This window comes from Sminthopsis crassicaudata, chromosome 1, assembly GCF_048593235.1.
Source record: "Sminthopsis crassicaudata isolate SCR6 chromosome 1, ASM4859323v1, whole genome shotgun sequence".
NCBI classification, from domain to species: Eukaryota; Metazoa; Chordata; class Mammalia; order Dasyuromorphia; family Dasyuridae; genus Sminthopsis; species Sminthopsis crassicaudata.
In genome coordinates, this window is record NC_133617.1 from 621,877,825 (window position 1) to 621,904,598 (window position 26,774).

At 36.0% G+C, this 26,774-nt stretch overlaps 1 protein-coding gene across 2 annotated transcripts in view; it reads right to left on the reverse strand.

Moving 5' to 3' along the window:
* Nucleotides 1–26,774, reverse strand: part of EGFLAM (EGF like, fibronectin type III and laminin G domains) — a 244,052-nt gene that overhangs the window by 13,385 nt on the left and 203,893 nt on the right. The window contains exons 16-21 of one of the 2 annotated variants that reach the window (XM_074282625.1): nucleotides 25,268–25,379; nucleotides 19,600–19,716; nucleotides 14,464–14,644; nucleotides 6,954–6,977; nucleotides 5,003–5,081; nucleotides 1,321–1,464 (exon numbers count right to left, since the gene is read on the reverse strand). In XM_074282625.1, the coding sequence (XP_074138726.1) occupies nucleotides 1,321–1,464; nucleotides 5,003–5,081; nucleotides 6,954–6,977; nucleotides 14,464–14,644; nucleotides 19,600–19,716; nucleotides 25,268–25,379 (657 nt within the window). The remainder of the gene's footprint in view (nucleotides 1–1,320; nucleotides 1,465–5,002; nucleotides 5,082–6,953; nucleotides 6,978–14,463; nucleotides 14,645–19,599; nucleotides 19,717–25,267; nucleotides 25,380–26,774) is intronic. The other variant, XM_074282626.1, reaches the window with a different exon arrangement.

Sequence of the window (26,774 nt, forward strand, 5' to 3'; positions counted from 1 at the left end):
AACAGATAGAAAGGGTGGGAAGCCATATGGCAGAAAAAGAAAGAATACTGGATACAAAGCCAAAAGGTTCAAATTCCTGCTATGCCACTTGCTCCATGCTGCCTCAGTTTTTTTTTTCCCTATAAAATGAAGGGTTAAAATAAATGACCTCTAATAACAATATCTAAATAATCTCATAGAAATGATTTTCTACCTCTAAAGGTATAATGCTATGGTTAGCTGATAGATGATCCTTTATGGGAGGTTAGAATCTGTATTTAATCAAAGGAAGTAAAAGTCACAGTAGTTTCTCAAATCTATCAGTGTCATTGCTCTAAATGAGAAGTACTCAACATGTAATTCACAGCATTCCTGAGTGTACTAGAACAGATGAAAATATAATTGGGAAATATTTATTAAAATAAGTAAAATGAAATAAAATAGATTTCATATTACATTTTTATACTATGTCAATATGCATCCTTCCAAGATGCTTATTTACGGATTAGTACAAAGTTTAAACAATGGATTATGACCCTATATGGAATAGCAAAACTGAATATGAGGGTTGCAAAAAAATTCGCCAACTGTAAAAAGATATTAAGTATTCTGTCAAAATTTAATTCTTTATATATAAATTAATAAGCATGCTCATCTCATTAGTATACAAATTTGCTTTCATCTTTAATCAATAATAAAACTATATGTATATCAAAGAACTGTTTTAAGGTAAGTTTCTTTATGATTTATTATCAATAAATGTTTGATTTGTATACCTATTCTACATACCCATAAATCAGGGTCCAAATTTCTCAGGTGAAAACATATTGCATGTGGAAAAAGTTTAAGAAGCCCTGGATTAGTGGTCCTTGTGTCCATTTGTGTTCAGTACCATTCCCTTAAAACATGACATGACATAAAAGTAGCCATGCTTTTGTGGTCTGAAAAGCCACAAACTACTTCCTTCTCCTGAAGGGAGGTAGAAAGGAGGAATTAATTTATATAAAACAACAACATATTAGGCGAGGCCAGAAAGAGAAGGGAAAAAGATAAAAAGAAGTACATGAAAACATAGATGGTGAGCTGGATGGGACCATAGAGAATAATATAACTCTATTTTACAGATGAATAAATGAAGGCCCAGAGAAATGAACTAATTTTATGGGGGCCGAATGGTAGACCAAAAGTACTTGAATTGAGAATCTCTCACTGCAGATCAAATGTTCTTTCCATTACTCAATGCCTGATAAATACTAGAGTGAAATGTAGGCTCACAGAATTCCTTCCCATACTCCTCGGCAATAATAACCCCAATTTCAGTTCTAGTGTTTCATCCCTTACCTGAACACAAGTGCTCCATCCTGAAGACCCAGAGAAACAAAGTCACTGTTGGGTCTCACAGGACTGTTTCCCCTCCACAACAGCAGCCCATCTTTAGCTGTTGTCTTAAACCTCATGAAGGCGTTAGAACGTGATCCAGAAACTCTGAAGAGGGGAGGGGAAAGAGAAGTAAAAATAAGTCTGATTGAATAAGTTCATTAACATCTGTTCTCTATGAACACCATCTTGCCTGCCAGCTTAGAACAAGAGGTCTGTGAGTCTCCAATTCTGAGCACCATGACTTTCCAGATCCCCTCTTTTAAAAACAGGATTTCCTGAAATTGTGCCACAGCCTTGGAAATCAGTTAGTTGACTCAAATTGTAGCATGGGCTATTACTGTCACAGTGAAGCTCTGTAGTATAAAGTACCTCTCCTTATACCCAGAGGCACTTTATACTACAGGATAATTATCCAAGGCCCAAAGCTAAGGAGTTTTTTTAAGTAGCTTTTCTCTGCTAACCATTTTTTGAAAGACAAGCTTCAGGTGTTTTCTTTTTTCTTTTCTTTTTTAGGTACCAAAAAACATGAATAGCAGAAACTCTGAGGTTAAGGGCATGATGTGCCACCTGAGACTGTAACAGTATAGTTGCCACCATAAAGAGTGGGGAAGGATCAAGGGGAGGAGAGAGAAACAATGAAAAAATAAGAGAGTAGAGATAGAGGAGGAAGTAATGGAACACATCAGAAGAGAAGAGCTGAACTCAGATAAAGGGGAGGGCAAAATAGGGCAATAGTAAGTAGTTTAATTTGGCTAAAATATAGGATTTTTAAGTATAATATAGGAAATGAAGGTTAGATTCAGATTGGGGAAGGCTGAGATTTTATTTTATTCAGCAACAACAGTAGTAATAATGAATTAATTTAATATTTTAAGGTTTACTAAACACTTTACTCAAAACAACTCATGAGTTTTGTACCTATTATCTTTACAGATAAGGAAACTGAGATCCTGATAGGTTGAATGGGTCTTACTGATTTCCATATATCTCTATATGTATATTTCCATATACATATATGTATATATATATATTCCATATATATATATATATATATGTATGTATTAGGTATCTGAAGCAGGATATAAACCTACGTTTCCTGACTTAGCAATGAGAAGTTACTGGTTCTTAAGCAGTGGAATGATCAGAGATGTGAATTTCTTGTTTAACCTAACTTCTTAATTGTGGGCAGAAATAAGGAAAACTATATTTCCTTTTTTAAACAAATGTAAAACAAATTGTTTTGAATGTAATTGGGGGAAAATATTAAAATTTAAACAAGAAAAAATTTTAAAGTGAAAAAAAAGAGATGTGCATTTCTTCATCAGTGTGAAGGATGAATTTTAAAAGGGTCAGACTGAGGGTTGCAGATGACTTACAAGGATATTGGATTACTTCAGATGAGAAGAAATAAGAGCCTAAGCTAGTGAAGTGACAATAGACATGGAAAGGAGGGGACTGGGGATACTTCAGAGATTAAAAATAAACTCAAAAAAAGTAGTGGGACTTCTAAACTTCTTCAATTTCCCTTATCCTAAAGGATATATGAATTTTAGCTGGAGACAAAGCTACATGATATACATGACTCAAATATATTGATTAGTGAGCATAGAAAGAATCAGTAGATCAGGGAAAGCAGAATCATTAAAATCATAGGTTTTAGTCTATAAGTGAAGAGGGAACCCCAAAACTCTGAAGAATCCTTAAAGGAGAAAACATTGGACTCTGCCTCAGTGAGGGGATTCCACCCCAAGCACAAACAGTTTCATCTTTGTTATCTGGGTGGGGATGGCTCAATCCCCAAACCCATTAAATTCAATTCAAATTCTAACCCTGGCTGAAACCTAGCCAGGAACCAACCTGGGACTTCACCCACAATCCCCCTTCAGCTGGCAGCCAAAGCCTCCTATTATAAAAGAGCCAGACTGGAGCCTTCTCTTTGCAGAGGGTCTAAACATGCCAGCACCATGCCTGGCACTCCGCCTGGCACCTCAAAGACTCTCTGCCCACTGGAATGTTTCCAGTGTCCTGCTCTCTTTATTCTGACCTATTTCCTTAACCTTACTTCCAATCCCCATAATAAACCTCTTTTATCAATCTAGGTTTTCAGGTTTGTAAATTCCTTTACAAAGAACTGCTTGTGCCGCCACTAAACCTCATTTTCATTTGGGTACCCCAAAACTAAACTTCATCATAAGAACTTCTAGTTCCACTCCCTCATTTTCCAGATTAGGAAATTGAGATCTAGAGAGGTAGAATAAATGGCTCAAAGTCAAATGACCACAGATAAGATCTTCAATGAGCCACAATCCCAAACCAGGACAGATTCCTAAAGCAGTGATATCTAGAATTGATCCCTAAAAGGGTATCTTTAGGGTCAACTAAGATGCCCTTCTGCTGCTGGCCTTTAGGGTAGATGAGGCACCAGTCTCTGTGATATTTTGGGGGCAACAGGCTAAGTTAGGAATCTAGTGTCTCCTAGCCAATGATGAAGTGGGAGATCTTGGCCTTTTTAAGGTCTTCAACAAGTCTTAGTTTGGCTGAATCTCCACCCATTCAGTGATTAAAATCAGGTAGCAACTGAGGCAAAGCATCTCTTCTTTAGCTTAGTCCCTCTAAAATTTAAATAAATATAAATAATTAAACAAATAATCAAATAAATAAATAGATAGATAGATAGATAAACAAACAAACAAACAAATAAATAAATAAATAAATTCATGAATCTGGGAGGGGAAGATCCTGAAAGTTTCTGGCTAAAGCAGAATAGTTCTAGTAGGAAGTAGTGTACATTGGGACTTGAGATCCTCCTGGGATGAATTCTTAAGTACTAGGTAAAGTGGCCCTGGGATTCAGGCCAAGTTAATGCCTCATCACCCGGAGCCTAAGGTCATACAATATCCTCCTGAGCTATTACTGTTCACCTACTCTGATCATCAAACAGGCATGAACTTTGACTTGTTTTTTCTACTGGTAGTCAAAGAACTCCACCATGCCTTCTTTCTTGTCCAGTGTCCTCTGTAGTCAATAGTGTATGTTTAGGAAGACAATTGGCCAGGGTTAGGACTGCAGCCAGCAGCCACAATGATCTAATCCATGACCTTGAACTCTCCCTAAGTTTGCTGTTGCCACAGCTTGGCTTTCCCCATCCTCAAAGACTAGTGATTACTTTTCTTTTGTTTTAAGGTTGTTAAGAGGTTTCTCCTTCTAGATAAGGCTTAATCAGATAATTTTAGAATCAGAATAGAACAAGTTTGAAAGGGATTAAAAGCCCTAGAAATCCCGGATCCAAAAACCCTCAGAAGCTCTATCACTTCCATAATAGGAAAATTCCAATCCAGTTTACAATTTAATAAGTACCTAGTAAGTGCTGAGCACCAGGTGCAAAGACAGAAATAGTCTCTGACTTCAAAGAGTTTATAGTTTATTGGAAGGGAATAACAAGGACAGAGACAAGTAGACACAAATTAGATGCAAAATAAATATGAAATAATTGGAGGAGTTATTGCTATCCCATTAAGTGGCACTTGAGTTCTAAAAAAGGAGCTAAGGATTCCAAAAGGCAGAGGTGAGGAGAGAGAATGCTCACTTTTAGGCTTAGCAGAAAGCTGGAAAAATAATTGAAAGACTTCTAGAAATTCAATACCTTTTCAGGATATCTGGATTGTCATAGGTGAGGTAACTCCGGCCAATAAACTGTGGGATCTCAATGGCTTCGGTAATAGCTGGGGGGAAAAAACAGAATTGAGGTGAGATAGGTATGTAGTTCTCAGGAATGGAGCTGGGTCAATGTGAATATACTCTAGACCCAAGAGCCAACCTTAAGGTAGGAAAATACGGAAAAAAAAAAAAAAAAAAAATCAACTGGGAGCAGTCTGACACTAAGCAACTCAAAATCTCCTCCCTCTTAGTAGCATATTTATTGTCTTGCCTGGCTTCCCCTTACCCCAGCTGCCTGAAATTAGTGTGTCCTGATTGGTTCTTTCTACCCCTTGGTCAATCAGTTTTAGTTAAATCCCTTATCTGGGCTGACATGCATGTGTCATTGACCACTCTTTGGGCAGAACATATCTCTCTGGCAAGTGCTTCCTTTGTGTGTAATCTGTCAAAATCAGGCCTGTTCAGAATCATTCTTTGAGGTCAAAGAGCAGGTCTTGGGCCATATGCTGAGTATCTGGGGGGATGCCTGGCTCTTCTCCCAGGCAGGAAGACAAAATAATTCCCATTGGTCTATTAGGATTTTTTTTCTTCGAAAAGAATCTATTCCAGAATCCATCCAAGGACATCCTCAAATGAATGGTGGCGTGATTATTGAAATGATAATAGAACCAATATAGATACTCCAAAAGATTAGTGGGGTGGGGTGGTGGAAAAATGTATCATTGTCCTTTGAGGACTGGCTTTAGAAAGGAATTGGCTGACCTGGACATCTACCCATGCAATGATGGGAGACTGGGATATACTACTAATAACTCAAAAAAAAAAGGGGGGGGGTTGGGAAGAAAGACAAAGAAGGAAAAAAAAATCAGGAGTACAAAAGCCGACAAAGGAGGGGTTGGTAAAATAGAAAAAAGAATGGAGAGCAGAAACAGTGTAAATGAAGGGGAAAACAAAGGAGGTCAAAGACGCAGAGAAAGGAAGAAGAGGCAGAGAAATAAAGGGAAAATGACATCAAAGGCAAGGAGTGATGAAGAGGGGGATTAGAGTAGGAAAAGACTGGCAGAAAGATGGAAAGAGGCTGAACAGAAAGAAAAATATAAAAACAGAAGGAAGTAGATAGAAAAGGAAAAGGAAAGAAATGGGGAGGGGGTGAAAAGGAGACAGAGAGGGAGGGGAATGAGAGACAGACTGACAGATGGAGACAGAGAAACAGATGGAAAGATATAGTCAGAAGTAAAGAAAGACAGAGGGAAATTAGCTCAAGGAGGAAAGAAAAAATAAAGTTCTTAGAATCACAAGCATCTTGTTACAGATAATTGATGATGAAAGAAAAGAAGGGCAGGAAGATTCCGGCTCTGACCCAATCTTCCAACATGAACTGAACTAAACATAAACCAAGGGGCCCCTGCCCAGTTCTGGCTTGCCCCCAGTGTGAGTTTTACAGTCATGCCAAATCCCTGCTGTTGTTGGCCAGGAATGTTAAATCCAGGGCCAAGAGACCTTCTCCTGGACTTCTTTAAATGGTCTGAACATACTTGTCACACACCAGCCCTGTACAGAGAGGCTCAAAAATGCAGGCTTGAAGATTAGAGCTCATAGTTCAGCTGTGTGTTGATTCTCTAATAAGTATTCTGTTCCCTGGGGTTTGCTCTGGGGCATATATGTTCCCTTTGAGTGAGGAGACTGTTCTAGGAAGGAAGGAAGGAAGGTTCAATGGCTATTGCCCTTCCATAAGTGCGAAGGGCAGCTCTGTTGGTAGTATTATAGGTCAGAAGAATAAAAATGACTCTTGGACAGCCAACCCTAGGTTGGGAACTGAGTTTGGTAACTCCAGACTTCAAGTAGGAGTGCATTGGTGTTTGCTGGGTGGAGGAGTGGTAAACTGGAGAGTAATTTTCCACAAATAACATTCTCCTTATAGGACCTATTATACTTACTGTTGAGGCAGTAATTCCCACACTCTGCAAGGGGCCAGCATAAAACAAAATAAGGAGAGTCATTGTAATATCATCATTTCCTCTGGGTTCCCAGGCTAGAGCCCCAATATTACTGTTATGTGGGTCACAGGTGATAAATCCACTGTCTCTGGTCCCAACATTCTCAAGTGTGGCCAGAACCAGATTAAAATATAATTGGGAAATGTTTAACAAAATAAATGGAAACACAATACCACACAGATATTGCTAATTTGTGGTTTTCTAAGTCAACATGTGGTAGCAGGGATACATTTCCAATTGAGTTGGACACCACTGATGTAGGCAATGTTGGGCATCAACCCCCACTGAAACATTAGAAGCTTCCTTTTCCCAGCTGATCCTAGACCTGGCTAGCATCCAGTTTCTGCAAAATTTGAGAGTTGGTTAAAGAAACCACAAATTCTAGAATTGAAGATGCTAATTGGACGTGATTTACTTGCAATTAGTTCAATTCAACAAACATTTACTAAGCTTTTACTACATACAAGGCATTGTTCTACAAAGACCAAATCAAAAAACAAAAGTCTATCATTTCTGTCCTCAAGTATCTTATAGTCTATTAGCAGACCTGCGGCCCCATGCTATAATTTTACTCTGTCTAAATCTCTCTAGTCATGTAAGTATTGTACCTTGCATAGAACAGAGGTTTAATTAATAAAGATTGTTAAACTGAATAGCAAAAGATATTCTTTGTGACAGAGCTCTTGCTAAGCTTGTAAAAGATTAATTAACTTATGTAAATCAGATCTATATGAAGAAAGTACAAAAGGCAAAGGAGAGCAAATAGATTAAAGGAAATAATCCATGTCAACTGCTCCCCTTTTTTTTTTCTAACTTCTTAAGTGTCAAAATAATCTGAATAACAATGATTTTCGAGAGATGGTATATGTGATTATTTTGTAGTGAACAAAGGAGAGGTGAACTCTTTCTGACATAAAAAGTAGAAATCAATGAATAAATCAGTCAAAAAATATTTATTAAATACTCAATAAATGTTTAATTCTGTACTAAAAACTGGGGATCTAAGTACAAATAATGTATCTAAAAACTTTATGTGCAGTAGAGGTGATGAATCGTGGATTAATAATGGAATGTGAAAGCTAGAAGAGACTTAATATTATCTCCTGCAGAATTATATATAATTAAAATTTTTGTAAACCAAATCATTTTAAATTCTCTAGGCAAGTTAGTTACTTCATAGAATTAATAAAATTAGAAAGGACTTTGGAGGCCATCAACTTTCCACTTAAAGTTTATATTCCCTTTATAACATCCCTAGACAGATGGTCAGCTCTACCTCCAAACTTTACTCCCAAACATTTCCAGTGACAGAGAATTCACAACTTCATGAAGTAGCCCACTCGAATTTTGGATTACTCTAAATATTAGGAATATTCCTTTTCCTGAGACAAAACTATACCCCTGAAATTTCTACCCATAATCCTAATTCTGTACTTCCAAATCACTTAATTCTTTTTCCACACCTGTCAATTCCTAGATTTAAAGATAGTGGTTGTGCTCCCCTTGCCTGTATTCCAGCATTCTCTCTTTGGCTTAACCATCCCCCAAATCTTTCATCTGTTCACAAAGGTATGACACTAGATTTGTTAGTAAAGAGTAACATAACTGTCTAAGTTTATTAGGTGAGTTTTTATCTGGGGTCCATCTGTATTGAAAATATTTTTCCTTGCTTAATTGTCAGTCATGTTTGACCCTTTATAATCCCAAAGGACTTTTTATTTCCTTTTTCAGCTCAGATTTGACAGATGAGAAAATTGAGGCAGAGTGATAAAGTGACTTACCCAGAGTCACACAGCTAGTAAGTGTCTGAGGTCAGATTTGAACTTGGGACCTTCTGAATGTAGCCTGGGCACATTACCCACTCTGCCACTTAATTATTGCACTATTTTGCTTATACTCAACCCCCCGCAACAACCTAGATTTCTATTTGGCACCTAGAAATGTGATATGAAACTATTCAATACAACAGGAAACTCATAATCCACATCAGGAACACAACTTTCTGCTGTATCATTACTGATTAAAGCAATATCAGAACTTTTAAGAGCACAGCAAAGGATCCAATTAAGATGACTGCCTTTCTGATCCACTTCAGTGTGGCTTGAAGGAGTTAGCAAAGTATGCAATTTTTAGAAGCAGCCAATGGAGCAACACCCCCACCTAGTGATCATCTGGAATACTGACTTCTAAACTCCAGGGAAATGTCCCTGAGGTGCATGGAAGAGTCTAAAAGGATGGAATTCAAATGACCTTGTGCTCATCTAATATCCTAGTCTTCCAAGTGGTTCCTATTTATAAATAGGCGCATCTGAAAGACTTTGACATCTGAAGGGAATTCCTTATTAATGTGGATTCTTCATGACACTATTAAATAACTTTGGCAATAAAGTTTCCTGTTTTATGTCTCTCTTGACATTCATAACACATTGGAGACTGAAGTGAGAGTTCTTCAGTTGAATTTATCAAGAGATTCCATGTGATTTTGACACACACACACACAAGAGAATCTCTAGAGTTATGTTTGCTTCTATTCCAAGCAAAGTCTTTTTCTTTTTGGTAATCAATAAATGATAAACACAGAGGGATTTTGTTTTCTCCCTCCTTTGTCAATAGTGTGATCCCAAATACCTAGTCTGCTATTGAAAATGGCTTGCAAAAACCTGCCTATTCCTTTCTCATATTTGTGGCAAGGATGCCTTTGTATGTCTAAGTCATTCTCATAAAGATTTTATAATAAAAAGAAAACAAGCATATGGTTCTATCTGAATATCTTCCATTCTTTCTATCTTTTCCCCTTTCTAAGGCAAACTCTCAATGCTTTCAAGATTTTGTTTTATCTAGAATGGATGTCCTTTTAAATTGTGTCACTACAATGAAATCTCCCATAAGAAATCACTTGCAAAATCATGACATTTCCCCTTTTCATATTTCATAAAGTATATCCATCTATTAGAGAATTATTTTTAAAAATTAATAATGAGAAGGCAAATTGGTCAGCTGTCCTTAATGTCCATTTACCTATTTTTCGGGGGAGATAATAAATATTGTTTGTGACTTTTTCTATTATTTTAGTGTCTTCACTTTCCTTGTCAAATAATCTCCATGCTTTCAAGATTGTGACAGGTCCAACATGGATTTCCTCAGGCTGCATTTGGTATTGTCCAGCTGTTGTTGCCAATTTCATTTTCTTAAGTGCCATTTGTACTACCTCACAAAGAACATTGGTATTTAGATTCTAGGGTCCGAAATGTGGTACTTCTATGTATGGATGATGGGCATTGATTTAATAAATGCAAAAATTGTTTCCATTTGCCATCTCTTTGTTGTATTCATGCCAGTTTAATCTGTGAATGTTTTGGGGAATGATGTAGCTGAGTAACATCTCATAAGTTTTCTGCAAACTTTTTTCATCTCCACTGCTTCTCAATGTTTTATAATGTTCATAATTGTTTGCCATACTTTTTCATTATTTTTAAAAAAAGTTTTTATTCTAAGCTGATGGTGTTGTCATTCTAAATGGGTGGTTATCACTCAGTTTGGCAAAAAAAATAGTATTTGCTATCTAAAGTGGATTCTGGGATCTTTTGTTCTGCTACATACCAGTTAAGCTGTTAGAAATAGTGATTATCTTGGATCTCTTAATCTTTTTCTGTTTTCCACTTTTTTGCAACAAAGGCTTATTTGAATAAATTAGGATAAAATTGTTGCAACTAAATATCTTCTTTTTATCATTATCATCTCTTCTAACTTCTCTGCTCCTATTACATACAGTATATTCTACAGTGACTCCCACTTCAAATTTTTCCTGTTATCATATAATTACATGTGTGTGTATGTTTGTGCATGTTGTTTGATATTCAATATGTTCAGAGCATTCCAGCCCTCTTTGGTAAAAATTATTTATGATATATAGTCGTGAGACTTCTGAGTAGTCTATAAGTCTTTGGTGTCTTGTTTTTTTTTTTTATCTGAACATTATTTTCAAATGTATTTTTCACTCTTCACTCATGCACTTGGCTTTGTATGAAGTAACTGATAAAATGCTGACTTGGTTTGGATGATTTTCCTAAGTTCTTGACTGACTTTCTCAATTTTTTCAATGGTATTCATTTTGCAGATGGATGTCATGAGTAGTACAAGATGATATGACTAACTCTTCTGTTAAATAATATTGCTATTGCCTTTGCGCTCACAGGGAAACAAATTTCTTTGTCTCTCCAAGGGAACTCTATGACCCATTCTTCCATTTAGTTATGACCTGCTTTTGTCTTATTTATTGTGAGGATGTCTATCAGTAATGATATAGGTAAATGTTCTCTAATATTTCCATTAATTAGTCATTGAACAAAGGTGTCGCATACAATTTTTCCTCAGCAGACTTTTTTGTGTGATTTAAAAATTCTCTATACTTTGCCCAGAGGTCACCATTTGCCATTATGCAAATAAAAGCCATGTAGGAATGAGGATCATTTAATTTTTTTTCTGGGTTATATCAATTGCCATGGCTAAAAAGATCATCATCTTGAGGGCAATCTATTGGTGACAAGCCCCTTCCACTGTGAACTAGTAAATGGGGAATTTAACTTGAAGAAGAAATGGACTTGATAAGTGTTTTAAAGAATTTGAAGGATTGTGACATGGGGAAGAGATTCCATTGTTTTACTTTATCTCAAAATATAGAAATCAGAGCAATAAGTAGTCCCTGTAAATAAGTTTGATTCTACATAGAAAAGATCTCCCAAGCAGAGCTGTCCAGAGTAGAATAGGCTGCTGTAGAAGGTGATAAACAACCAGTCACTCACTCTAGGTGTTCAAGAAGAGTCTAGATGACCACTTGTCACAGGTGTGTGTGTGTGTGTGTGTGTGTGTGTGTGTGTGTGTGTGTGTGTATGTATGTATGTATGCTGTGATAAGGATAGGGAGTTTCAATTCACACATATATTGAATTAGATAGTTTCTGAAGTACCTTCTCTGGAACTTTTAAACTTTTAAACAAAACAGCTTCTTTTTCAATCAATCAATCAAAACTTCAGGCACATGATATTGGCTTACCAAATGTTATTATAATAATAAATTTTACTGTTGGAATATTTTTTCTTATGCAAATCCAATCTCCAGATATTGATTTAAAAGTGAAAATCTTAATGGTTCACCTGGAAGGTATTGGAAGAAAGCTGTTGACAGTCCTAGCCAGAATCCTACCCTCCACTAATTCTCTCATGCCATGTTTAAAAGGAGTAGAAATGATGAAATGCAAACTGCTATCAATATAAACATGCCCTCCTGGTGATGGTGAACTGATAAAAGATGACTTTGCTAGCTATGGCATTCTCACTTATAAAGCACAAAGACATATTGTACAGCAGAGCAGACAGATGCCTTTTCCTGTTCCTACCATGTTTCAAGCAGCTGGAAGCTGCTGAAGCAGAGGTCAGGAGGCCAAGGGCACCCTGCAGATTTCAGCTGCTATTTTGAGGTTTTTCTGACTTTCTCAGGATCCTGTAGATAAATCCTTGTAGATGTCTTTCTTAATATGGAATTATGGTGCAATCTGTGTACATATGCTATTTATAATATATATTCTATGTATCTATATATTATATGTGTATAATATATAACATGTGTCATATATTACATATATGTATTATATATATATGTATAAAACATTTAAGAATAACAACAGAAAAAAATAAAAGACAAGTTCATAAATTACGTTTTATTTATCTTTTCCTTCCAAATGATAATTTGTCAGTTTAAGTCAGACACACTTCCCTATGCAGCACCATGATAAATAGCCTTAAAGAATCATAGATTTAGAGTTTGAAGAGCTCTTAAGTGTCATCAAAGCCAACGGCTTTATTTTATAAACGAGGAAACTGAGTTACAGAGAAGTTAAGTGATTTGCTTATGGACACATGGGTAAAGGACAGAGCTGGGATTCAAACTTGAGTAATTTGTCCCTAGATCCAGCCTTCTTTCCATAGCATGGCATCAGTGGTGACCTTAATCATTGGAGTTAGTATATTAAGTACAGACTGAGTTTGGCTGCCAGTAAGGTTTATGGAATTCAAATATACTTGTAAAAGATAAATGAATACAATTTTATGGCAAAAATTCACTAATGGCAGACTAATGTAAACATAACTTAAGAATTGAATAAGTTGCTGGCTTGAAGTATAGAGACTAATTTGTCAAAATGCTAATTGATCTTCCTTAATGTATGTCATTAGCTGGCATGTTAAGCCTGATGGATCCACTTACAGTTTACTAAATTGTTTTTAAAATGCAATCGATCCACAAAATTTCTATGCTACTTTCAACATTTAAAAACTCCATTGGTTTCTGTCTTTCTCTTTTAAAATATCCACTTCTCTATCTGCCATTCCATACATTAATGAATAAGAGAATTTCTAAGCCACGAATACCCCTTAATGATCAAAAAAAGAAATAGTTAGAATATACTGCACTTTTTAAAAAGTCATCTGAAAACCTCATTTTCATCACATATGATTTCTTTTATTTCTTGGGTAATTAGAAGCATACAGTCCAAAGCTTACTAAATTCTCATGGCTGTGTCCTATGACCCAGAAATGACAGAAACTGGCTCATTTATTCACAAGTGGTCCAATTGCCACAAAATCTATATTTAGGATCATTCCTAGAACTTTGGATAGTTAAAGAATTTTAAATAGATAGATAAAACACTTAAGAGAGAAATCATTTTATAGGGTTTTCTTCTTTTTCCCTCTTCTCTTCCTTCCTTTCCTCCTTTTTTCCTTCTTTCTTTTTTCCTTCCTCCCTCCATTTCTTCTTCCTTTCCTTCCTCCTTCTGTTGTTTTTTCTTTTTTCTTTGTCTTTCTTTCTTTCTTTCTTTCTTTCTTTCTTTCTTTCTTTCTTTCTTTCTTTCTTTCTTTCTTTCTTTCTTTCTTTCTTTCTTTCTTCATTTCTTTTTTTGAAAATCAAAATCAAGTTATTCAAATCTGAATGATTTAAATTTATCTTCTGAAATTTTTTTTCTTTTGGTCTGTTAATAATTTCAGGTAATTTTACATTATTTCAATAATTCCAAGTAAAATTGTTGTTGAAATTTTAGTTGGTTTTAAATATCTAAAATCATTATATGAGATTTAGCTTAATTATTTATTAGCATGTTTAAGCTTAAAATATTTCTAAAATTGGAGAAGGTTGCTTAGTAAAACTGCATATAATAGCACCTCTGTTTATATATATGTACTATTTATATATCTGTTATATGTATGGGTTAGTTTCAGTTTAAAAACCAGAAAGTCTGTATTCTCCCCCAGACTCACATGTACACATACTTGATATCTTCTTGTAATAGACCCAAATGTGTGAAAGGTTATAGCTATTCTAATAATAGTTCAGTGTTTTTGTTACACCCCCTCCTCACAAGCCAAGAACCAGAGACTATAATGCTATTGGTGTTTACCTTTTTGGCAGTGTTGCCCATCAAAGCCCAAGGGGCAATCACACTCATACCCATCCTTCTTAGGTCTACAGCTGCCTCCATTGGCACAGGGGGCTCGCACGCAGGGATGGGCAGTATTCTCCACATTAACACCAGAAGTAAAATCATGCTTCACGTGAATGGTTCTGTCATTGAGGACAATCTTGGAACAAGAAAAAACAATGGAAGAATTCAGAGGCCCTCTATGTAAGCTTTTAAAATATTACTTAATATAGCTTGGGTCTGGATTTTTGTGATTTTGAGTAACTCTATGCACAAAGATCTCTACCATCTGCTTAGATTGCCTTCTAACCTGGTGGAAATGTGAAAGGTAAGTAAAAGTAAGTAAAAATCACACTAATGATAATTTTATAATTATTTACATATATATGTAATAGGAAATAATAGAGTATTAGGATAAAGTGACTACTCTCTTGATAATAAACATATCTCTTCAAATTATAATTCAATGCAATCCAACAAATGTTTATTTAACACCTATTATGTAAAAGGTGCTACTAAGAAGGATATCAGATTTCATTGCATGAAGGTGGAATGACACAGACCCAGCACTTGAGAAGTTGGTGATAAGAGGCAGAAACATTTTAAACCACCACAACAAAAAAAAAAGTGCTACAAGCAAAATATAAGCACAATGGAAAGCACAATAAGCAAATTCTTATGAAAAATTTGGGATAATAGGGAGCTAGTAGGCCAGGCAAAGGAAAAGAACAATTTCAGCAGTGGGAATCAGGGAGGGCTTTAAGGAGGACCTGACATCTCAGCTGGGCTTTAAAAGAACACAAGGTTTTAGATGGGGATGGAAGTAAGGGATACCTACAGGAATAAAGTCCCTTCAGGGAATGGTGGTGGTCTAAGCAGAGACAAAGAAACAAAGAGCATAAAAATGGTATGCAGCTTAGTTTGTATCTCTAGCACATTGAAAAAGGAATAATATTCGATAAAGTTAGAAAGATAGGGAGTGAGATTTGAGAGTGGCTTGAATGCTAAGATCAAGGGTTCACATTTTGTTCAGTAGACAACTCAAGGTTTTTGAGTAGAGGGGTGGTATAATTGAAGATTGAGAAAATAGGATAAAAAAAAAGAAATAAGAGAAAACTCAGGAGAAAATTACAAATTATTTCTCTTACTCCCCCCTCTTAACTTTACTTAATTTCCCATTCCTGCTTCAAAAGGAAAATGGAAAATACTTGGGAATGGATGGAATCATTTTTAGTGAAGGGTGTAAATGGTTTCAAAAGCTTCCAAGGCAAGTCACACTTGTTTTCCATGTGCGATGGCAGAAGTAATAAATTAAACATGTTGAGTATTAAATGTCAGGTTACTTGAGCATTGATATGAAAGATGAATTGAAGAAAGGAGGGATTAGCGGCAAGAAGGCCAATCAAGAGGACGTTATAGTATGATTTACCAGTCTACCTTTACAGAGTCCAGCCATTGTGCTTTCCTACTGCATGCATTTTCTCATACTTGCTTATTCATAAGAACCCAAAATCCTAAAAATTCCTAGCCTTCATTTCCTTATCTTTTCCCATCATGGCTTCTATTGAAGAATGCCTTTGATTTCACATGAAGGGAAATAAATTATGAACTGTCACATTCCCCTACTTCCCACTCCCAAGAGGATTTCTCCATCAATGGGACAGAATGTGTATTTACTTTGAGAAAGTAAGATCACCCCTCAGGGGAACTCAGCAATATGTGTGAAGGTTACAAGAGTGTGTCAGTGGTACTTCCTGATCTAAATATGGATTTTGGAAGGCTTGCCTGGATCTTGGAAGCAGATAACTCAAGCTGAGAGAAAATTTTGAGTCTCTCTTTTACTTTTTTCTCCTCCTCCCAACTGTTTCTTTCCCCTCAATCTCAATGTCAATAAGACCCAGTCTTTCTGAAATTTCCATTTTCTAAGCTAGTAGTAAAGGGCTCTATGCAGTTAGAGCTTAAAGATGGCTGTTTAAGCTTTAGCCAAGGAGAGGGAAGGAAGGAGGTTAAGGTAGATGAGAATCAATAATAATAGAAACAATGGAAGCATCTCTAAGGAAGTAATAATTTGAAAAGGAATAATTTGAAAAGTGTATGGATCAGTGAGAAGAAAGGAAGGAAAAAACAGGGAAAAGAATGAGTGGAGTAAAGTATGAATATGTCAGGCATATCTACTGCCTTCAAAAAAGAAAACCGCACACACACACACATACACACACACACACACAAATGAGATGGATGGCTAATTAATTTAGCCACCTATGACTTAATCAATAAGCTTTTATTAAGTACTTTATATGTACCAGGCACTGTGCTAAATTCTGGGGATACGATGTAAGATAAAAGGGAATTTCTGCTCTCAAGGAATTCATAGTCTAATGTGGTAAACAACATGGAAACAACTCTGTACAAACAAACTATATACAGAATAAATAGGGGACAATTAATGGAGGAAAGGAAAGAGCATTAAGGAAGATCAGGAGAGGCTTCCTACAGAAGGAGAGATTTTAGCTGGGACTTGAAGGAAGCAGAAAAGAGAAGGAAGAGAATTTGAGCCAGGGGAATAGCTAGTGAAAATGCCTACAGTCTGGAGGTTGTGAAGGGCTTTGAATGCCAAATAGAAGATCTTATATTTGGCTTTGGAAGTGATACAGGAGTCTCTGCTGTATGTGACAGGGTCAGACCTAGACTCTAAGAAGATTAGGGTTGTAGCCATCCTAGAACAGCAAATATCTAAGCCAAATGAACAATTGAGGACAGAGATCTTCCAGAGACCCCAGAGTTTTTTAAATGTAGAAAAGCAAGATACTTGTTCTCTCTCCCTCCCCACCTCTTTCTGTCTTCTGTCTCTCACTGTGTGTCTTTCTCTTTTTCTCTTTCGCATTTTAGTCATTTTCATTCTTCATCTCAGGGATGAAGATAAGCACTGGCCCACAAGCATAAAACACATTTTTAGTTTCCTCACTTTTTTTGGGGGGGTAGTTTTCTCACTTTTAAAATTGGTAGGTAAAATCAGATAATCTCCAAAGTCCCTTTCAATCCTATGAGTCTATTACTTTTTAAGTCTCTGGTTCTAAGGAATCAAGGTGAATTTAGACAATATTGCAGGGGAACAGATTTAGAGCTGGCAGGAAGTTTAGAAATAGAATCCTATATTCTTATTTTACAGATGTGAAAATTCATACCTAGAAAGGTAAAGTAGCCTAACCATGCCTTGTTTCTGCTTGTTATTTATGGTGTATTTGATTTTCTGGTAATGTCAGTGTCTGTGACTTATTCAATTATTGCTGTAGAGAGAGCATATTTTTCTAGCCTCCTATATAGGGAAGGGAAGAGCTGGAAATAGTATGGGACTGACTGATGCATGGAATTTTATGCAGGACTTAATCTCTGTGGCTGAACAGCTTCTGTAACCCCTTTGCAAGTCTTCTTCCATCCTAATTCTTATAAGCTCAGTTATATGATTAATAGCCTGCAACTGCTGAAGAGGGGGGGGGACCCAGCTCTACAAATTGGCTCGCATCCTGAGCAAACCAAAGAGAAATTCCAGAGAGGAGAATAAAGCCAAGAATAGATTTTAGGCTTCCTTCTACTCCTCTTTCCTCCCCAAAGTATGACTTTTTAGATTTATCCAAGCACTGCTACCCTTCATGAGATATCCCAGGGTCTTTTGGTACATTTAGAACATGCAACACCATCATTGTCCTGCCTGCCACAAGAAGTAGAAGAGGGTGACAAGTTGAGCGAAATTTAAACATTTTTTCAATAATTGTATATATGTAAATATGCAAAGTATTTCAGTTTTAAACTTATTAAAACTTACAAAGTTTAAAACTGAACTGAGATTTTTAGGATGTCCTACACACACACACACACACACACACACACACACACACACACACACACACACACATATATATACTTTTATCATATTAAATGGATAGTCAGTGTTCCAATTAAAAAAAATTAGTATAAATAATTCAATAAAAGTCTTTTCTTCATCTTTTGATATAATCATGTGGTTTGGAGTAGCACTGGTTTTAATATGATTAATGATGTTAAAAGTTGATTTTATTTTTTCTTTTTTTCCTTTTTTTTTGAGGCTGGGGTTAAGTGACTTGCCCAGGGTCACACAGCCAGGACGTGTTAAGTGTCTAAGACCAGATTTGAACGCGGGTTCTCCTGAATTCAAGGCTGGTGCTCTATCCACTGTGCCATCTAGCTGCCCCGATTTTATTTATTCTAATGAACAAAAAACTATTTTTTCTTTCTCTAATTTAAAAAGAAAAACAAAGCCCACATAACAAATATGCAGTCAGGCAAGAGTAAATTCTTCTTTGTCCATATCCCCCCTAAAAAAATCCTTTCATTTTGCACCTCAAGTTCCTTAAAATTCTATTAAGTCGGTAGCATGCTTCATTGTGGTTCCTCTTTAATCATTGTTGGTCATTGTATTGTTCAAAGTCCTTCAAAATTATTTTTAAAATGTTGTTATATATTCAAATTGCTCAGTAATGAGGAGAGTCATTTACACCCAGAGAGAGGACTATGGGAAATGAGTGTGGACCACAACATATCATTTCTGCTCTTTCTGTTATTATTTGCTTGTGTTTTTGTTTTTCTTCTCAGGTTTTTTTCTTTCTTTCTAGATCTGATTTTTCTTGTGCAGCAAACTGCCCAAGAAACAACTGTATAAATATGTATACATATATTGGATTCAACTTGTATTTTAACATATTTAACATGTATTGGACTATCTGCCATCTAAGGGAAGGAGGGGAAAATTTGGAACAGAAAGTTTTGCAAGGGTCAGTGTTGAAAAATTACCCATGTATATGTTTTGTAAATAAAAATGTTAGGTAAATTGTTCTGGTTCTCTCTTCACTTTGCTTCAGTTCATACACATTCTCCCAGGTTTTATTGAAAGCTCCCCTTTATCATTTCCTACAGCACAACAGTATTACATTATATTCATATTAGTCATTCCTCAATGGATGGACATACCTTAATTTCTGATTCTTTGATTCCATCATCCTAAAGATTCTACTCCATAGCAATCCTCAATATGAAGACTTTACTCAATATCTCACAATAGTAAAAAGTTAATACTTGTACCTTCTGGATGCTCCCACTGAAAGGCTGGAGAATGCCTGAATTCTTCTTTAGGTTGTCATAGTTAGGGACTCCACCAATGAATATATCAGTATTGCACTTAATTTGAGTGAAAGCTCCCTGGCATGAGAGTTAAAGAGAAAAAAAATCACAATAAAAAGTTAAAATAATAGTATACATACTATACAATACACAAATATACACAATACATAGCATACATACAATAGTATACATATATACAAAAATAAAAAATAGCATACAAAAAAATGTTAGGCTAACAATTCTTTTGTACCTCCTAGGAGGCAAAGGAATAGGGTGGGTATAGAAAATCTCAAGTCTCATTCATGGCAATTTTCCAGTATATCATCCAGGAAACTTTTACACTGTTTTGTAATGGCCATGGGTTTTCTCAAGTTAGAATGGAAGAGGGAGCTAAGATCTTTCCATCCCTTACTTTTTAAAGAGAATACTGGAAGGAATTCTGACTTCAGAATGAAAAGGATTCAAAGCATATTTCTGATGCTTTCTACTTAAGGTGTCATAAGAGGGTTGGCTTCCAAAGGGTTCTGAAGGTGACCTTAAGGTATCACATAAGAGGATTAGATGCCTTTGGAAGTTTTCTCCAGCTCTAAATGTATGAACATTTGTTTCTATGTCATTAAGATAAGTTTTTCTGACCCCATATACATTCACAAGCCTATAAGACTTCCTCCTATAGGTTTGCAGCAATCTAGGCTCCAAACCCTGTTTTTTGTATGACTATCTAAAGAAAGATCCTTCAAAGCATTCTGAGAGCTTAGAGGATGAAAGTTCTATGGGTGACATAGCATATTAATATATTATCAACTATTGAATGCATCATTTCATTATAAATAGTACCCAAAATAGCAGCAGGAGAACCACTTTACTAAACAACTTGTCAACTTGAAGGGCCCATGTTAATTGAAGGTTATCAAAGAGGCAGATGGGCTTTCAGAAATCCCTCTAATTAATACGTTCATGTTTGGCCTAAGAGGGACGCAATGACCCATTTAAATATTGGATCAGAAATTGTCACCACAGCCTCTGAGTAAAAATAAGTCAATGCAGGAGGAAGATTACAAAGAAGTCAAAATGAAAATGTGTTTGTTTTGAAAGGTACTTTGCAACTAAAGTTATAGAAACTCCAGGTAGAAAAAGGGAAAGGATTTCTTGGGGTGCTGGCTGCCCATCAAAATCCTCCTCCCATCCTTTTTTCACGTTCCTGTTGACAAGAGGCAAGGTTACACAGCTGTCATCCAGCAGGGCAGAATAAAAGAAAGAAATACACCAAGATCAAAGCAACGCCTGCATGGCTCCAGGCTAGAGAAAGGGCTTCATATAAGGATCTGCCTCTTGTGCTTAGCTGGAGGGAGTCTCCTCAGATAGCTAAGCAAATAATACCATGCTAAGATTGTACAAGGCCCCTGCAAACACGGTATTCCTTAGTTACCAATGACCTTTTCTTGGATCTCTCTCTTTCTAGGACTGAGGAAAAATTTTAAGTGCTGCCCACTGAGCATTCACAGAGAGCTCAAGATCAGTCCCTTTTAACAACTTAAAAGTCCCACACACCAAGCAGTGTGCTATTTTCCACTTCTTCTCCCTGTTCCCCCATATATTTCACCTGGTCATAACCCTACCAGATGCTCTCTCCCACAAAATCTCCAAGCAAGACAACTGTTTACAGCTCAACTTTCAACACACACACATTCCTCCTGCAGAACAGAGCTACCTTTCTCTGGTTCAGAGACCAGCTGCAAACAAATTCTTCACACACTCACGAGTCACTTACTAAAACAGTTCTCAGTTTTGGCTCTCCAGTCCTTTCCACTGAGCCAAGGGCTGCTTCAAATAGAGACAAAGGAGACACTGACTTCTACCGTTGGGTGCAAGTCATATCCAGATATGATGGGTGTGGAAACCCTCTGGGGTGGGTTATATATATATATATATATATATATATATATATATATATATATACACACACACACACATATATATATGTATATATATATATATGTATGTGTGCATACACACACACATATATATATGCTAGAACTAGAATATATATATACACACACACATACACACACACACATATATGCACTAAAACTAGGATATCATATAGAGAATTTTGAGTGAGGAAATTCTCCCCACACTGCATATTGGTACCTTCTCTTCAACTTTGTGTTTTAAAGAGATGCTCGGGACACTAGGAAACTAAGAGATTAATTCAAGGTCACATAACCAGTATGTGTCAGAGATGAAACTTGAAGCAGGAATTTCTGACTCTGAGGTTAATGTTTTAGTATTATTTGTAATGATAGGTCTGTGGTGTGCTATACTTCCTAAGAGCAAATGCTGTATTCTGCAAAATGACAATTCTTAAATTCTTTACAACCAATGCAATTAATGACCATTTATAACATTCTCATGATAGCTCCCATTTCCATTTTACAGATAGGTAAGGGTAGAGAGAACAATGATAGTTTGTTAAACTCAATGTTAATTTAAAACAAAGTTGAGTTTGATGCTCATGAGTTGATTCCTTCTAGTACTATAGAAAATTCTTCATGCCCTGTAACTCAGTAGTATCATATTCAAATAGAAATGAGGGCCACTATATGGTACAGAGAGATCTCTGGAGGTGTGTATTGATTTAGAAAAACCACATATTAATGTTATCTATGTTCTATTGTATTTTCATTTATTTTGTTAAATATTTTCTTAATTACATATTAATCTACTTCTTCCCTAATATTTGACACCTCTGTTCTAGCTGGTACTTATATGCATGGGCTGTGAAGCTTCTTTGTTTCTTGAGAAAGAAGAGGTGAATTCATCTTCAAAACTGTAAAATTCACCCATTATTTTTTGCTTAGAAAACTTTATTTCCTAAGGTAATCTATTTGTTCTCTGTGTTTTACATGTATATATTTATATAATACATTATCACCCCCCCCATTACAATGTAATCTCCTTGAAAGGCAAGGACTACTGGGCATAATCCCTACTACTAGGCAGACTGAAGCTGGTAGATCTCTTGAGTTTGGAAGTTCTAAACTGCAATAGGGCTAAAGACAATTGGATGTCTACACTAAATCTGGACAACAATATGGCAAGTCCATGGAAATGGGGTTGAGGATGGGCACCAGTCTATATGGGGAGCTGAACCCACTCCAGATCAGAAATGGAGTAGGTCAAATATTCTGTCAATCAGCAGTGAGTTTGGGCCAGAGAGTGGCTGTTGCCCTTATGGCCAAGGCAACATAGAGAGATTGGATTGGGAAGTGGGGGAAAAGGCAAAGACAAATTTTGCTTTTCCTTGTTATCCCTAGTGTTTATTTAACATAGTAGTTGATTATATATACATATACATACATACATATATATATATATATATATATATATATATATATATATATATATATATATATATATATATATATATATATATATATATATATAATACACACACACACACACACACATATATATATATATATATATATATATATATATATGTAGGTATATGAAATGCTGATTGATTTTCAACAGTTGTGATTAAAAGTTTGTTGAGAGTTGAAATTCTTGATTAAAATTTGTCTTTAGGATTTTATCCCATCCCTAATGTTCATGATAATTGATTCTATGAAAATGTGTATTATACGATTTTCCTACCACACTGTGAAATGTAACTGAATGATGGAAGTAGGATCTGAAGCCCTTTTCCAACTGAATATGTTATGAGTTTGTCCTCTGATTTTAAAGCCATGACCTTCATTACCTTCCTGACCTAGGTAGTGCACTGGTACCATGCTCTTTACTTTGATGCTAAGCCCAGGTATTCATGGTTTCTTCTTCTATACAGGAGACCAAGAACTTGTCTTATCTGGAAGTGGTAAAAGAAAGAGCTTCTTCTGCTTTTTTGTTTGGTTGTTTTTGTTTTTTAATTTTCATTTTACTTGGACATATAGTCCAATGTTCAAGGCCTTTTTTATTCATTTTGGCCATACTTATAAGACCCTAACTACCTTTTATTTGACTCCTTTGTATTTATTTTCTTTATATTTATTCCATGTATATTTGTAGGTATATGTGTTGGCTCCTCCATAGTATATACGTTCTTTAAGAACAGGAATTGGGCAGTCAGGTGGCACAGTGGAGAAGCACTGACTCTAGAGTCAGGAAGAACTGAGTTCAAATCTGACTTCAGGCATTTATTAGCCATCAGTGTGACCCTGGGTAAGTAACTGCATCCAAATATCATTAAAAAGAGAGACTAGGAATGATTTCATCCTCTGTATTTGTGTCTCCAATGTGTGGTTATTTGTACATAGCAGACATTTAATAAAATATGCTGATTAATTGATTGAATCAGAAGTACTAGGAGAAATTAATGAGGTGAATAATGAGAAGAAGAGGTCTTGGATCAGAAGTCAGATGAGTTGGTTGTTAACTCCTGAGGAGTTATTTTATAGTTCTTGTCTTCAGTTTTCTCATTAGTAAAAGTGATTATGAGAATATTATGATTTTTTTATACTGGTAGGGAATTGGGGTTTTACTGGTAGGAAATTTAGAGCAGTCCCTCAATGAGGTAAGAGCAGCTCATATACGTAAGAGCAAAGCATGTCTCTTGGTTTCCCCTGAAGATTCAGTTATATTGCTGAAAGAAATGGGATAGTATTTCCTAACCAGGGCTTGAAAGTTATTAGAAGTATTACAAGGAAGCAGAATAATTGAGCTGTGGAAATTAAAAGATAACAATTGCTGCCAATAATCCTAATAAAAGCTTATATTTCTCTTACTCTGAGCATGGTGTTCCTAAACTTATCCTTATACTATGACTTCAGAGTTGACTGTGTTGAAAGGAGAACCTAGTAGAATTCCTTTATGATACAGCAATTACTTTCTAGTAATTTCTATTGTTTTCTGAGCAATTTTCTTGTGTATCTGTGTTTGTATTCCCTTGTGTTATATGTGTTCCTGAGGCAATACTGTATACCTGTTGTGATATAAGATGTTTGAAATTTTGGACATGGTAGATAGTAAAGGGCTGGGTGAGGAGGGCTCTGTGTCACAAGGGAGCAACTATTTATCATTTGACAACACTGAGTCTTACTTTATTCTCTTGCATGCACCTATATCTTGGAATTCTGGTAGTCAGAGATCATGGGACCCAGACAACAACAACAACAACAAAAAACTTGCCTTGTTAGTGTTGGTAATTTGAAGACATAATAGCCACTTTTTAGAAGCTCTGGGAGAAAAGATTACTTTTCAGCTATGGTTTGAACTAATTGACCTCTGAAGAGGTCTCTCTCTAAGAAATTAGAGATCTCTCCTAATTTAGAGAGTCTAAAGTACCATTTTCTTAAAACCAGATCTGTGATTTCTCTAGTATAGAAGATGCCTAGTGAGGATGTTTACCAATACAAATCAGTAACTGTTTGACCACATGGAAGGTCTTAAAGGACTGCCTAGGGCACTGAATGATTAATTGATATATTCAGTGTCACATAGTATGTGTCAGAGAGCTGAATATCAACCCATGACTTCCTAACTCTAAGATTCTAGCTTCTCAGGCTTAAGATGGTTAGATTCCTCAATGTTAACTGATAGAAAAATAATATGACGGGTTGTGTCTTACCTCTGCCCTGCCTTCCACTGTCTTTTGCCTATCCACTTGAAGGATCCCATTTTTTGCTGTTCGTGACACATGCAATTCATGCCAGTGACCTAGAGAAAGGGTATCTTCACTCCTGAAATGAGAAGGAAATATAATTTTAGTGAATTCCTATTCCTGTGGACTCCTATTGTATTTGTACAAGATAAACATCATCCAGGTCTAGTGGAAAAAAAAAAGACACTAGCTTGCTCTGTAAAACTGATCCTGACCTGCCACTAACTTGATATATGATTAAAATAACATCTCATCTTTCTTAACTTCAGTAATATGGGAAGAAAAATACTTGCCCTGCCAATATTCAAAGAGGACAACTAGATGACAGAGTGACAATGCCAGGCCTGGAGTGACAAAGACCTGAGTTATTATCTAGCCATAGATACTTATTAGCTACATGACCCTGGGCAGGTCCTTTAACCCTGTTTCCTCTATTTCTTATCTGTAAAATAAGCTGGAGATACTCCAGTATCTTTGTCAAGAAAACCCCAAATGGAGTTATGGATAGCCATATACAACTGAAATGACTGAACAAAAAATATCCAAAGGATGTTTTAAAGCTAAACAGGAAATAGGAATGGGATGTGGGTCTGTGATTTCATTGATAAAAGGAACATACAGATAATGAAATTCCCTCTTCCAATACAGGTTGGCACCTTTTCCCCCAACTTATATCTTAGAAACTTGCCTAATGGGACAGCTAATTGGGACAGTGAAGTCAGGAGGACTAGAGTTCAAATCTAGCTTCAGACACTTATTAATTGTATAACCCTCGACAAGTCAGTAAACTTTACTTGCCTCAAAAAAAAAAAAAAAAAAAAAAAAAAAAAAAAAAAGGAAAGGAAATTGCTTAGCAGTTAAATGACTTGCCAAGGGTCTCACAGCCAGCATGTATCAGTGACGAACCCTGAATTCAAGTCTTGCTGACCTTGAGACCAGCTTTGTGTTCCCACAAAGCTAAGTGGATATAATCAATGCAACCTGCCTTATAGAAGCATCCAAAACTCTCTAGTAGGGCAAAGTATTGTTAAAGCTAGATGCCAAGATTTCTAGTGAAATGACAAGTATGAAGTTGGCTCAGGAAGTTATGGCAAAAGAATCTAAGTCCAGAATGAGCCATAAGAGACTTACTAAATTCTCAAGGTCACAAATCCTTGAATGGAGTGATGGTTTCATCAATGTGGATATTCCCTCTAACAATGCAAATTATGACCCATTTATTCCTTCCCTTCCTGTGTGAGTTTTGTCCTTCCATACATATTGCTTCAGGAAGACCATCCAATGTCCTGGGTACCCTCATTGCGTTGTCTTGACAGTTCAAGGAAACCAATGGAACACTTTGTCTGTTTAATAATTCTCATCCTCAACATAGCACATCTTTAATTTTTCTACTACACATTTCCCTGATGGCATCCTTTATTCTGATTCTTCGGAATTCCTCATTAATTATATATTGCAGACAGTTTATACTCAT